Source organism: Tigriopus californicus, chromosome 10 (assembly GCF_007210705.1).
Source record: "Tigriopus californicus strain San Diego chromosome 10, Tcal_SD_v2.1, whole genome shotgun sequence".
Classification (NCBI taxonomy): Eukaryota; Metazoa; Arthropoda; class Copepoda; order Harpacticoida; family Harpacticidae; genus Tigriopus; species Tigriopus californicus.
The window spans coordinates 6,455,417-6,466,732 of NC_081449.1; the positions used below are offsets into that span (position 1 = coordinate 6,455,417).

Sequence of the window (11,316 nt, forward strand, 5' to 3'; positions counted from 1 at the left end):
CTATGAACGGCAAAAGTGGATACCTACATGTATCTAGTATACAGAGCTGAGAAGAGAGTTCATTGCTCCAGTCATATTTCAATACTGTATGTTTGCACCACCAACCTCACGTTTGTTATATTGTCAAGGTCTCATCTATGCCCTGCTTTCATTCAATTCAACTCCTTCTCTCGCATTGTGGATCTTTCACAAAAAAAAGTGGTTGGACCTGCTAATTGTAAATGCCACTCCATTAACTAATAAAGTAAGTGTTACGTATACAACCTGGCGATTATTCATTTTGAGTTATACCCAGACCATTCGTCGTGTTTACTTAACCTTCACCTTGGCATTTTTTTCCTGTTACAACCTCGCACCCTGTGCTCAAGTTGGTTAAAAAATCAAATTGATGAATACTGAACAATTCACGTTTTCAAGAGAAGCAAAACCATGGATGATCTTGATGCAGAGGATGTTTTACCTCGATACTATTGCCCTGCAGTCTTACAATCAATCTGAGCATTACACAAAGCTTTAGTCTCAAATCCAAAGAGACAACGGCTAAACAAAGGCAAGCAGCTCTCTTTTTCACCCGTCTAACTTCTCCAGTCAAAGAAAACATGCTGTAACGAGAAGAAAAAAAAAAGTTAGCTTTGGAACTCCTTGACCACAATAAATATAGAAATCAGTATCAATTTCGTCCAAAATAGTGCCAAATTTGATTTTTTAAACAAGGCACTTTTCAAGAAAGCAGTTCTTTCAACGGTAGATGGCGATAGCTTCTGAAATTGATGACGCCACTGGAAACCGTCTATTGATCACATGCGATAAAATACTCGCCTTCTTTCATGAAATCAATATGTCAGATTGTGTTTTAAGAGGCCCAGGGCATTTTTGATTTCAACCAGTCTAGTTCTCAGTGCTAAATATAGACGAGCTCTCAGCTTACCACATGATCCGGCTTTCTTTGTAGATAATAAAATCGATAAGCCATGAAAGTTTTATTACCTGTTACACGTTGGATTGGAGCGTTTATCATGAAGGATCTCAATTATGTCGTCGCAATGCCACCTAAATCTTTAAACCAGGGTCCATGCATTTATGACCAAACATGGTTGAGGGTATTCTCAACGATACAGTACAGTATATCGATAACATGTCAAGGTACCTCCCAAGGCCAAGGGCTGACTGACCTTGCCGTTTTGTTTCCAACGGCCCAATAACTATTTCACAGGTTCCCCTCGTTGCACTTCACGATCGTTAAACGTGTTCTTTGAGCCAGAAACGTCATTGTAGTTTCGAACACAATCCATTACAATTGTGGATGGCTCTGAATATCCTTGCATTCAAAACCAGATGAGGATACGAATGGAATGTCATCAATATTTTAAAGTACCAGCACACTTGAACAACCGCATGCCCAACAGCCAGCAGCAGGCCTTTAGCTCAAGCTCAAAGAGTTTGGAAATAAATATGGAACGACTCCTTGGCAATGCCTACAAGGCAAAAAACAACTGGGACAAGATTATCAGATTCGATGTCCTCACATTCAGATAAAAAGCGATATTCGAAAATGACAAGTTATTGAAGTATTTCTTGTTCATAATATTGAAGAATATGCGCTCTCATGGTCGTTTTGTTAGTTTTGGTTGCAACAACAATTTATAACGCTTAACTCTCAGAAAGTTGCTGTAAAAGCTGAATTGTAAAGAGGGTTATCGAAACTAGTAGTTCAATGAACTCGTTCGATTAGTAAGTAACTATGTACATAAAGTGCGCTCTCAGTGTAAACATACTCAGCTTGCTCCAACTCTTATATAACCACGTGAATTAAGGAAACCGTCTTCACCATATGGTTAGCCTTAGACCGAAAAAATATTGTGACAAATAGAAAAGGAGTTCTAATTTTACCATACTCGCCCATGTATCTTGTAATCAAACGTAGTAAATCATTCTCACAACGGTAGACATTACTTTCAAAAAGGCAGAAATAGCACATTTATGAATAAAATACTTCGAATATATTTCTCCCATATTTTCGCTAAAGCAACTTACAAGCCATCTGTCGTCTGCGTTTGGATTCGCTTAAACTAGGGCACCATATAGGTATATCAATCTGACTTTATCTCATTGGCGCTCTAATTTATTTTAGTTCATTACTTGTCCACCTATTGCTTGTGAAGTCTTCACTTTCGTGTTAAAATATTCAACTTATGGATCACAGTCACAGAGGAATCAAAATCAAACCCAATATCTTATCAGGCAAGCTTTGCTCTTGAACACTAAATGAATGAGAATACCCAAGAAGCAAATAATGGCCAGAGGTACCATCACGAATACCAGCCACCCGTTCTCGTCCTCTTTGGAGACCTCACTGGTCAGAGAATTGGTTCCATTCTTGGCATCAAAGCCTGGTGGATCAGGAAAAGGTGACCTAACGCACTCAATGCCTTTCTTGCCCGACTCCAAAACGTAAAGATTCCTTTCAAATTTTCCTTGGACCATTTTTCCCAGGATGTGCTCCTCATCCTCGGTTTGTTTGGCATACATCTCGGCGGCTTTGAGGAACGAGTTCTCAATTCGCACGTGGTTGTCCCAATGAGGCCATTTCAGAACGACATGAAACACGGCTCCAATCTTGTTCCCAGTGTTGTTTAGGCCAATGAAGGAAAAGTTTCCCATCTGCCCACTCATGGCAATTTCGGAGTAATTAGTGCTCTTGATCAGGAACCGAATCTCCTGTTCCACCATCTTATACTTTTCCTTGAAGAATGCGCTTCGAACCGATGAGAGCACGTTGTTCCATGGTGAATCAATGGTGGCCATGCACTTGAAGAACTCGCCTTGAAAATTGGGACAACAGCATCGATCGGCCATGATGCCTTCGGGGTGATGCATATCTTTAAAGGAGATACCATACACCATGGAAGTGTTACACCTGAACATAAGCCCACGTTTCTGGCGAATTAGTGTCTTGATGAAGGCCGCTCGTTTTTTCCGAGTTTTCATGTTGTTACCATTGTTATTGCCATTATTCGTTTTGTTCTTGGCTTCCTCACTGTTCCCTGTTCCGCCGATGTTTGTGATAACGGTTTCATCGGTTGCATCAGTTGCATTCATTTGCTTTTGTTCGTCCATCTTTTGAGGTGTTTCTTCTGTGTTGTTAGTCGTTGAGTTGGAACTCACGCTAATACCGTTATAGGTCTTGGCTTCCTCCAACCGATGTTGTGTTTCATTGGCAGCCTTAGCATTAGCCTCAGCCACAGCCTCCGCCCATAGGATCTCAGCAGCCTTGTTATCTTCAATCAGTTCCTCAATGGTTGTCTTACTCTCTTGCACCTTGGCTTTCAGGGTGGTCAACGAACCAGTAAGATCCACTTTCTCGTCGTCGCAATCCTCTTTGGTCACCGTTGATCGTCGAAGAAAACTACATTGTAGGATCACCTCGGAGATGGGGAACACCTTGTTGGTGACTCCAATGGCCAACATGTCCTGGATTTTGACAACCTTGGCCTGCAACTCGGAGCATATTAAAGGTACATTGCTTCGTTTTCGTCTGGCCGGGGTGGTGGTATTGGGTTCGGCAGTGAGAATGGCTTCAATCTCAGCGATAGTCATGTCTAGTTCTGTTTCCATAACAGCCAATTGGGTCAGCTCGGAGGCTGTTGGAACTTCAGTTGGAGCATCACCTTGAAACAGTTCCGCTATTTCCCCGGACCAATCATGATACGGCTCCAGACTGCAGAATGGACCTGTGGGCACTTCGGGACATTGGTTTGGAATAGTGTTGTAGATGTACTCGGAGCATTCGTCAAAGCCACATTGACACGTGTTGGTAAGATTGTGATGTTTGGCCATGACTTTAATGCATTTCTTCGGAATGCAACGCGGCCATTGGACGTTTTCTTCAAACTTAAACTCGTTAGTAGTGGCATTTTTGGTACACTTGATACCGAAAGTGACGCTAGAGAAGTTCTGGGACTCGGTCACGAGGTCATCATTGGCACAAACCATTTGAAGAAATTGATTCTGTCTATAGCTGACAGTGGTGTTATCAAAAACGATGTAATTTGGATGTGTAGGGTAATCCTTTTGACGACAAGTCTCAACTGGAACACATTGAGGGATCGCAGTGGTCGGGGTGAATGTGCCATTGCCTTGACACTCCATGACCAAGTTCGTGTCAGTGTGAGGAACAAATCCATTACGTTCACATTCGTACTCCACCGATGCTCCAGGCAATAATGGCAATCGTATCTTGGGCTTGAAGTGCTCAATGGTCGGGAACACAACGCAGCCCGTGACACAGTCCGGATAATTTGTGAGTGGAAACCCGGCATCTTCATACTGCAAGTCATTCAAAAACACATCAGTCCAGGCCAAGCCAAATGGAAGCAGAAAAAGATCAACAGTTACCTGGAACTTGCCGTCCGCCTCACAAGGAACCAGAACTTTTTGTCCAGTGGCAGGGATCTTTTTTGCGTTTCTACACTTGTACTCAACAGTTCTGCCTTCTAACACCGGAGATCTGTCCACGACGGCCATTTTGGTGATATTGGGAAAGTTGGAACAAGTTCGTAGACAATAGGGTGCTGTAGGCCAATTGGTGACGGAGAAATTGCCACCCTTCATACACAAGGCCTCGATTTCTTCCCTTCCGTTGCTCGGTACCTACAAACAAAGCGGTCTCAAAAGTGTTCCACAAATTGACCAAACATAAGCACTTCAGCACAAATACCTTCAACGGATCGGAGCACTTGAAAAAGATGGACTCGGCAGGCATTATTTCACCCGTGGCCGTGGTTACCATATCTCCGTTATTGTCCCCCGGTGGAACGTCATCAATATCCTCTTGGGTGCAGGGAATCAGGAAACATTTCCGAGTTTCAATTTGGAATTTGCCATCGGCCTGGCAATTTCCATCTACACTCGATACATTATACGCCATGTTCTCGACATACATGCCATTTGGGCAATCAAATGGGAGTGTCTCGCCCGCACGAATCACGGGAGTGGTGCCATTTTGAACACGCGGCGCATATTGTTTGTTGCCAATGAAGAGCGTTTTGCATTGGCTCAAACAAGTGGGAAAGTGAGTGGTTGGATCAAAATCCACCATGGAACCATTGCGGTTCACTTTGAGCTGGGTTCCCTCACACTTTATTTCGAAGTTATTCAACCCACTCCCATCGTTCAAAAGAGCCTCTGGATCAGAACAAACGTAAAATAATGAACTTCCTCCAGCAATTTCATTGGACCCTGGGGGAAGCAGTAACGAAGCGTTTGGAGGACTGGGAATGTTGGCACACGTTTCCACAACCTGACAATTGGTCTCATCGGGCCAAGCCCTTTCCGCGAAGGCTCCATCATTACAAAGCACGCCCACTTTATTATCCAGACTGTCATCCGTCAATGGAGCTAAAATGTAGTATGTCATACTTAGAGCTATACACTGCCCAGTGTTCCAGACTGGGAATGGCACCTGTTTCTTGGTATTGGCGGTACTCATCGGACCCAGAGCGACTGCAAGTCAAATGAAGGTAGAACGAAGAGTCGATCATGGCGTCATTGGCAAGAGTACTGACCAAATGACTAGGAGGCGGATTGGTCATGGCGGTCAAGCTAGTTTTGGAACAAGGACTCGCAGCTAGGGCATAAGAAAAAAATACTCATAAGCCATCATGACTGCTTCAAAGTGTTTGAGCGGATTTACCCGTGGCGGGATCAGTGGAACTCACTCCACTCGTCCCATTTACAGCCGTGTCAAGATCATTGGGATCGCAGGATCCAGTGCATTCAGATTGAGTTTGTGCCGTCACGGCGTTGGTCTCTCGTTTCCTCCGGGATGAAACATCGGGTTGTGGTCCAATACTGACCGAGAGGATGTTGATCCCGGCAAATCCTTTGGCCTTTAAAACGCCATTTTTACCTAAAGCCTCATTCAACTGCAAAGATAGATGTATTTGGAAGGAAAATAGCCAGATGGATGATCAGACCTCAAGAGCTTACGATGGTTTCTTGTTCACTTTTAAACTTGGCAAATGCTTCACTGGTGGTGTCCTCCAGCATTGGATCAGGGTCTACTTGGTCAAACGTAAGCTCCTTCATAATTTTGGCTTTCGCTGGGCATGAACAGGCCTGAGCTCGCTTTAAAGAACCAGACACGGGAGTAACTCCAATGGGGGCAATAGGCTTAGCCGAATCTTTCTTCATAGGCTTGGGCTTGGGCCTAGGCCTTTCTTTGTCAGAGCCTTGTTCATTTCCCGCATTGTCGCTGCCTTTCGATGGCTGGCTGTCCTCAGGTGTCGCTGGTCTTTGGTTGCCACCCCCAGTTTCATTAAGCTTGGGTTGTGGTTCATTGGGTTTCGCTGGCTTTTGGTTGACACCACCAATTTCATTGGGCTTTGGTTTTGATTCGTCTGGTTTGGTGGGGTTTGGAGTTGAACCATCGGATGGTTTTGGCCTTGTGGCACCACTGTCTGTGTTGGGGTTCTTGGTCCCATTATCTGGTTTCGAGCTTTCACGTGGGGGTTGACCACCAGATTGTGTTCTATTACTATTAGGGTTAGATGTATTACTTCTTGATTCATTTTCAACAACAGTCGTGGGTTTATTTTGGCCGGTATCAGTTTTGTTTTTTTCGTGTGGCTCTCCTTTATCTTCAGGTTTGCCCTCCCCTGGTTTGGGCTCAGTTCTATCTTCTTTTGGCCTCGTTCCATCACCCTCTGGTTGAGGATGGCTGCCATCCGGTCTCGAGTTTGTGTCCCCAGGTGGTTTTTGACCCTCCATGGGCTTAAGATCGTCGGTAGAATTGTTCCCGGGACGGGTTTGGTTGTTGTCACTTCCTTTTGGTGGCTCACGAGCATCATCTGTTCCATTGAGACCATTCCCGCCTTCTTTAGGCTTCGGCTTTTGATCATTTGCTCCAGTTTCATTTCGAGGACGATCAGTTTGATTCGTGGGACGGGAATCTCCTTCTCGTGGATCATCTGATGGAGGGCGAGGAGGTTGATCACTTTCCTTTCCGTTGGTTTGTCTTTTCTTCCTGGTCTTTTGGGAACTTCCATCATTCTCTCGCTCTTTTTCTGGGACCTTGTTGGGCGATCCCTCTTGGTCCTGCTTGTCGGTGTTTGTGGGTGACGTCATGTTTTTACCCTGACCTGTTGAATCTGTCATATTACCTCCATTTTCAGACGGGTTTGGCTTTCCATCTTTTCGGGAATCTCCCTCAATTGTCCCTTCTCTTTCTGGTTTCTTTTCTGGCGTGTTCTCTTTTGATTTGTCTCCGGAGTGGGAGTGTTGGTTCATGTTTTTCTTTCTTTCGGATTCTCGGTCTTTGGCATCGTCTCGGTACTTATTGAAGCCCTCCAAGGTCATTTCATTAAGTTCCTTCAAGGTCAATTGAGGGAACATTTTCTTCAGAATTGAGATCTCAGGCACACCTTCCTTCTGTGGTCCTGTAATTAATCAACCACCGCCCAATTGAAAGGAAGGTTCCAGATCGTACATGAATTCGTTTCAGGGGCAACTTACTAGGCTTAAAGACCACTTCAAAGTCCTTCGTGGCTTCAGTCCTCAATTCCCACATTTTCCGTTCCATATCAAAATTGAAATCCGTATCTCCCGGACAATAGCATTTGTCCACGTATCCTTGGCACACGAATATCCCACCCAGAACTGCATTCGAGATTGCAGGGCGTCCAAGTTTAACCATGACAGTCTTAATTCAAAATAATGCATATCTACTTACAAAGTATAAATGTGAGACGCTCCATTCTGATGATCGAGAAGTCCCCTCTAAATTTTGGCCAACTTTCTCCCTTCGGATGTCTCCCTGGAGCGTGAGTGTGTGTGCCAGTTGAAAGCGAAGGATCTCATAGATCAGTATTGTCTTGAGTAGCCAAAGAAACTTGACTTGGTTGCCATGGTTGTTCAGAACGTCCCTTTCAAAACAGTCGTCAGGAGAAGAGGACGAAACCTTTCTTGGTTTGCTCTGGTCTTCAGTGTTCAATCCCTTATGCTCATTGTTAGGACGCAAGTGCCCATGCACATAGTTTGCATTTATATGCCTCGTAGATTTGTGAGGCATATGCTAATGTCTTTGACCTGAGTGTATTGCGGCCATGGGAGACTCGCTTGCTGGTGCTGTGTACAATATGTGTACAAGCACTTAGTTTATGCATCCATTTTTGTCGTAGATGGCACACATAGATTAGATTTTAGGGTCATTTTCCACCAGAAAACAAGCACCAGTTTGGTCGGTCTCTTCCGAGTCAAAACTCACACCCAAACCAAAAGAACATGTATTACCACTCCCACTAAGACTGACGACAATTTAAGATAAAATGGCGGTTGGTTGGCTGGGTGGGTGGGAGCTGACTAGTTGAGGAATGAAAATGAAGGCTTAGATGGAGCTGAACTCACTTGATTTTGCCTTTTTCTCCAAGCAAGATAGTGCTCGTGATAAAATGGTGGACTTAGTCATAGAAGCCCAAACTTATAGGGCTATTAGGAACCCTTAAGTCCGATCTATCATGCCATCTGAACACTCGTTTGTCAGGCTAGACTTGAGGGGTTTGACATATTCCTCTGCAGTTGTACTGTTCTAGAAATCAGGCCAAATAAACCCGTTCTCGACAGAAATCTGAAAATTGTCCCTGTTTAGATCTGTTGGTCTTCTTTGCCTTTGTTTTCTACTACTCTATAAGGCGCTTGAATTCATTAACTTCGAGTAGGTTTTCCACCGTCTGTATTGTTTCGTTATGTTCGCCAAATATCGATAAAAGTGCCTCATTTACCTTAACAGACGAGAAGGGGGGCTTTGCAAGGTTCAGTTTCAGTTCTTTTGAGCAACGAGCGGTATGTGAATTGAAAACTGTTGATGCCTATAAGAGGTTAAAACTTGAATAGAAGAGAACGTCATATTCTCTTTCCAAAAATGTTTCACTAGAAACATCACAGGAATGAGAGCGCTCTCGTTTTAAGGTAGGCTAAAAAAGTTGGGACTGTACAGTGTGCAGGGAAGGTATAAAAGGTATCTAATACTGAACGTTATCAAAAGCATCCATGAGCTTTGTTCCAACCCAGGATTGCGGGTCAATTCTAGTGACCGTAGAGGCTTAATGTGCGTTTTGAGAGCATCTTCAAGCCCTCAAGAATCCAAACTAGTTCGAACAATGAAGTCCACTTCTCTTCTTTCTCGGGCTCCTTCATTGTTTAATTTACTTCCTTCTAATATTTGCAGGGAATACGTAGGCCTTGTTGATCCGGTTGCATCTTTCAAGTCAGACTTTGACATTTTTTCGAGTAGCATTCCAGATCAACCCTACATTCAAGGACTAGCTCGGTCTGCCAACTCAAATTCGTTGATAGACCAAATATCATGTAAATATTGAAAGGTAATAAATATACGAAGTATAACCTTCCATTTTAATAGTATTAGGGATTACATTCCGAGAAGCGGTTAGAAAAGCCGATAACACCCCTCCCCCCGCCCCCCAACCTTACAATTTCACATCCTTNCTTCAAGTCCTCAAGAATCCAAACTAGTTCGAACAATGAAGTCCATTTTAATAGTATTAGGGATTACATTCCGAGAAGCGGTTAGAAAAGCCGATAACACCCCTCCCCCCGCCCCCCAACCTTACAATTTCACATCCTTTGAGACAATCTTCATCGGACAAAACTTCACAAATAAAAAAAAAATAAGAAATGTAAGGCTAACCATCAAAGCATAAATAAATGTATACAATGCACTTGTGTTGAAACATCATGCTACATTCAAAACATGCTCTTCTCAGAGATTTGCTTTCATGGCAGTCACAGAAATAAAATATTAAGATTTTCTGTAATGGGGTCTCAAGTACGCACAAACTCTAAAATTGATTTTAGCATGAACAGCATCCTTTCTCGACGGACAGAGACGCCTTCAATAAAACGTAGAAGTGTTTTTTAATGATTAATAGATCAGAAAAATCGGAACGATTATTGTGCTTGAAACGTAATATTCCACAATCACAGCATTAAAGGAATATCATCATCATTCCTACTTTCTATTCCTGATAGGCTCTATTCGTAGGTTATTCAGAGATTTAGTCTGTTTGAGGTCAGTATCGACCTCCTTTTTGTTACAAACCGAGATCTGGCGGATCTATAAAGGCCAGTGCATATCCGCTCAGAATTATTAGGTACAAAACACCCTCAATGACTCCTTTGCGAGCCAATGGTTTAAAAAATGAAAAACTGCTGACGTGTTTGTGGACCATATTCAAAATCCTCCCCTGACAGTGCCGAGACCCACAAAATACTGGATCTCGGGGACTACGATTTGTCGACCCCTACATTAAAGGAATGTTTGTATTCGACTAAATCAAGTAGAGACCTCATGACACTACTATGGCAAAGTTTTAAGGCAAACAAGTGATCAAATAAATGTGAACGATTTATTTTTAGCGGCCCTGTATGAATGGAATCATATTCAATTCATTTTGGCTCATGAATTTCGTGGGAATCCAAGAGGACACCTGGATCTTGAATGATAGTTCATTATTCACGTCGTACATGATGCAAGGTAGAACAAGGAAAAAATGTTCATGCTTTCTGTTTAACCATACCTGCCTCTTTCATTATTTACATTGGAAGATTCTCGTTAGCGAACGAGAATGAATCGTGAGATTGAAAAATTCAGTCGTGAGTAAGAAAGAAGGATTGTGAAGTACTTAAGCAGGAGCACCATCCTAGAAAAAATATCTTACACTTTTAAGAGAGAAGGTTGGGCCGATGCATTTTCATTGAAATTTATGACAACTAAACTCGAACATTAATTTTGGCTTCAAAATGACGTCTATCTTGCCACGTGCCAAGTGTGAGTTTATTGTTTATTGTTTATTGTGGATATCACTCAAATCACCATTGGTGAGTATAAAGAGTGAGCGTTGTTTGGAGCTAGTATTCTGGATAAGAATACTGCAACTAGACGGCTCATGTTAAGAAAGAGTAGCTTCTATACCACAGTGCTTGGTAGATATATGTTGTTTGTAAAATGGTAACCAACTCAATTCCTAATCATGCTTACATGAAGACCTCTATTACAGTGTCTCAAAAGCTTCTTGTGATTATAATGCATTAGAAGCGTGGCTTAGTTCGGAAGAATGAAACCGTTTTAACGCAACTTTTTACTTGTCTGAGTACCTTTCATCATTGTCCTCACAGTGCATGGAGATGTCTGGCCTCGAGCAAACTGCTCGCTCACTTTGGTAAAAATCATACCTTCCAATCAGGGTGGGCAATTTTGAGAATTAGCGTGACTTTTGGACACCAAGTGGACAAAAGTGTCCA

The 11,316-nt window shown here is 43.0% G+C and overlaps 2 protein-coding genes across 3 annotated transcripts in view; both read right to left on the minus strand.

Moving 5' to 3' along the window:
* LOC131889400 (band 7 protein AGAP004871-like) overlaps window positions 1-11,316 on the minus strand; it is a 44,234-nt gene that overhangs the window by 23,117 nt on the left and 9,801 nt on the right. The window lies entirely within an intron of this gene.
* LOC131889396 (uncharacterized) lies at window positions 1,978-8,631 on the minus strand. Of its 2 annotated transcripts, XM_059238487.1 has the most exons (8): window positions 7,730-8,631; window positions 7,513-7,656; window positions 5,989-7,436; window positions 5,693-5,924; window positions 5,462-5,626; window positions 4,718-5,397; window positions 4,396-4,650; window positions 1,978-4,326 (listed from the first exon to the last, which is right to left on the minus strand). In XM_059238487.1, the coding sequence occupies exons 1-8, from the start codon at window positions 7,752-7,754 to the stop codon at window positions 2,221-2,223; spliced, it is 5,055 nt and encodes a 1,684-aa protein (XP_059094470.1). In that variant the 5' UTR covers window positions 7,755-8,631; the 3' UTR covers window positions 1,978-2,220. The 2 variants fall into 2 exon arrangements, with proteins under 2 accessions (XP_059094470.1, XP_059094469.1); XM_059238486.1 differs by lacking the exon at window positions 7,730-8,631 and having other exon boundaries at window positions 7,513-7,713.

What these genes read in the sequence shown, in the direction of transcription:
- LOC131889396 (XM_059238486.1), bottom strand. Translation starts at nt 7,693, where the DNA reads ATGGTTAAACTTGGACGCCCTGCAATCTCGAATGCAGTTCTGGGTGGG. An exon ending in TTCCACTGATCCCGCCACGG is followed by an intron (nt 5,627 to 5,692) that starts GTAAATCCGCTC and finishes CTTATGCCCTAG; the next exon opens with CTGCGAGTCCTTGTTCCAAA. An exon ending in CCGCCAATACCAAGAAACAG is followed by an intron (nt 5,398 to 5,461) that starts GTGCCATTCCCA and finishes ACTACATTTTAG; the next exon opens with CTCCATTGACGGATGACAGT.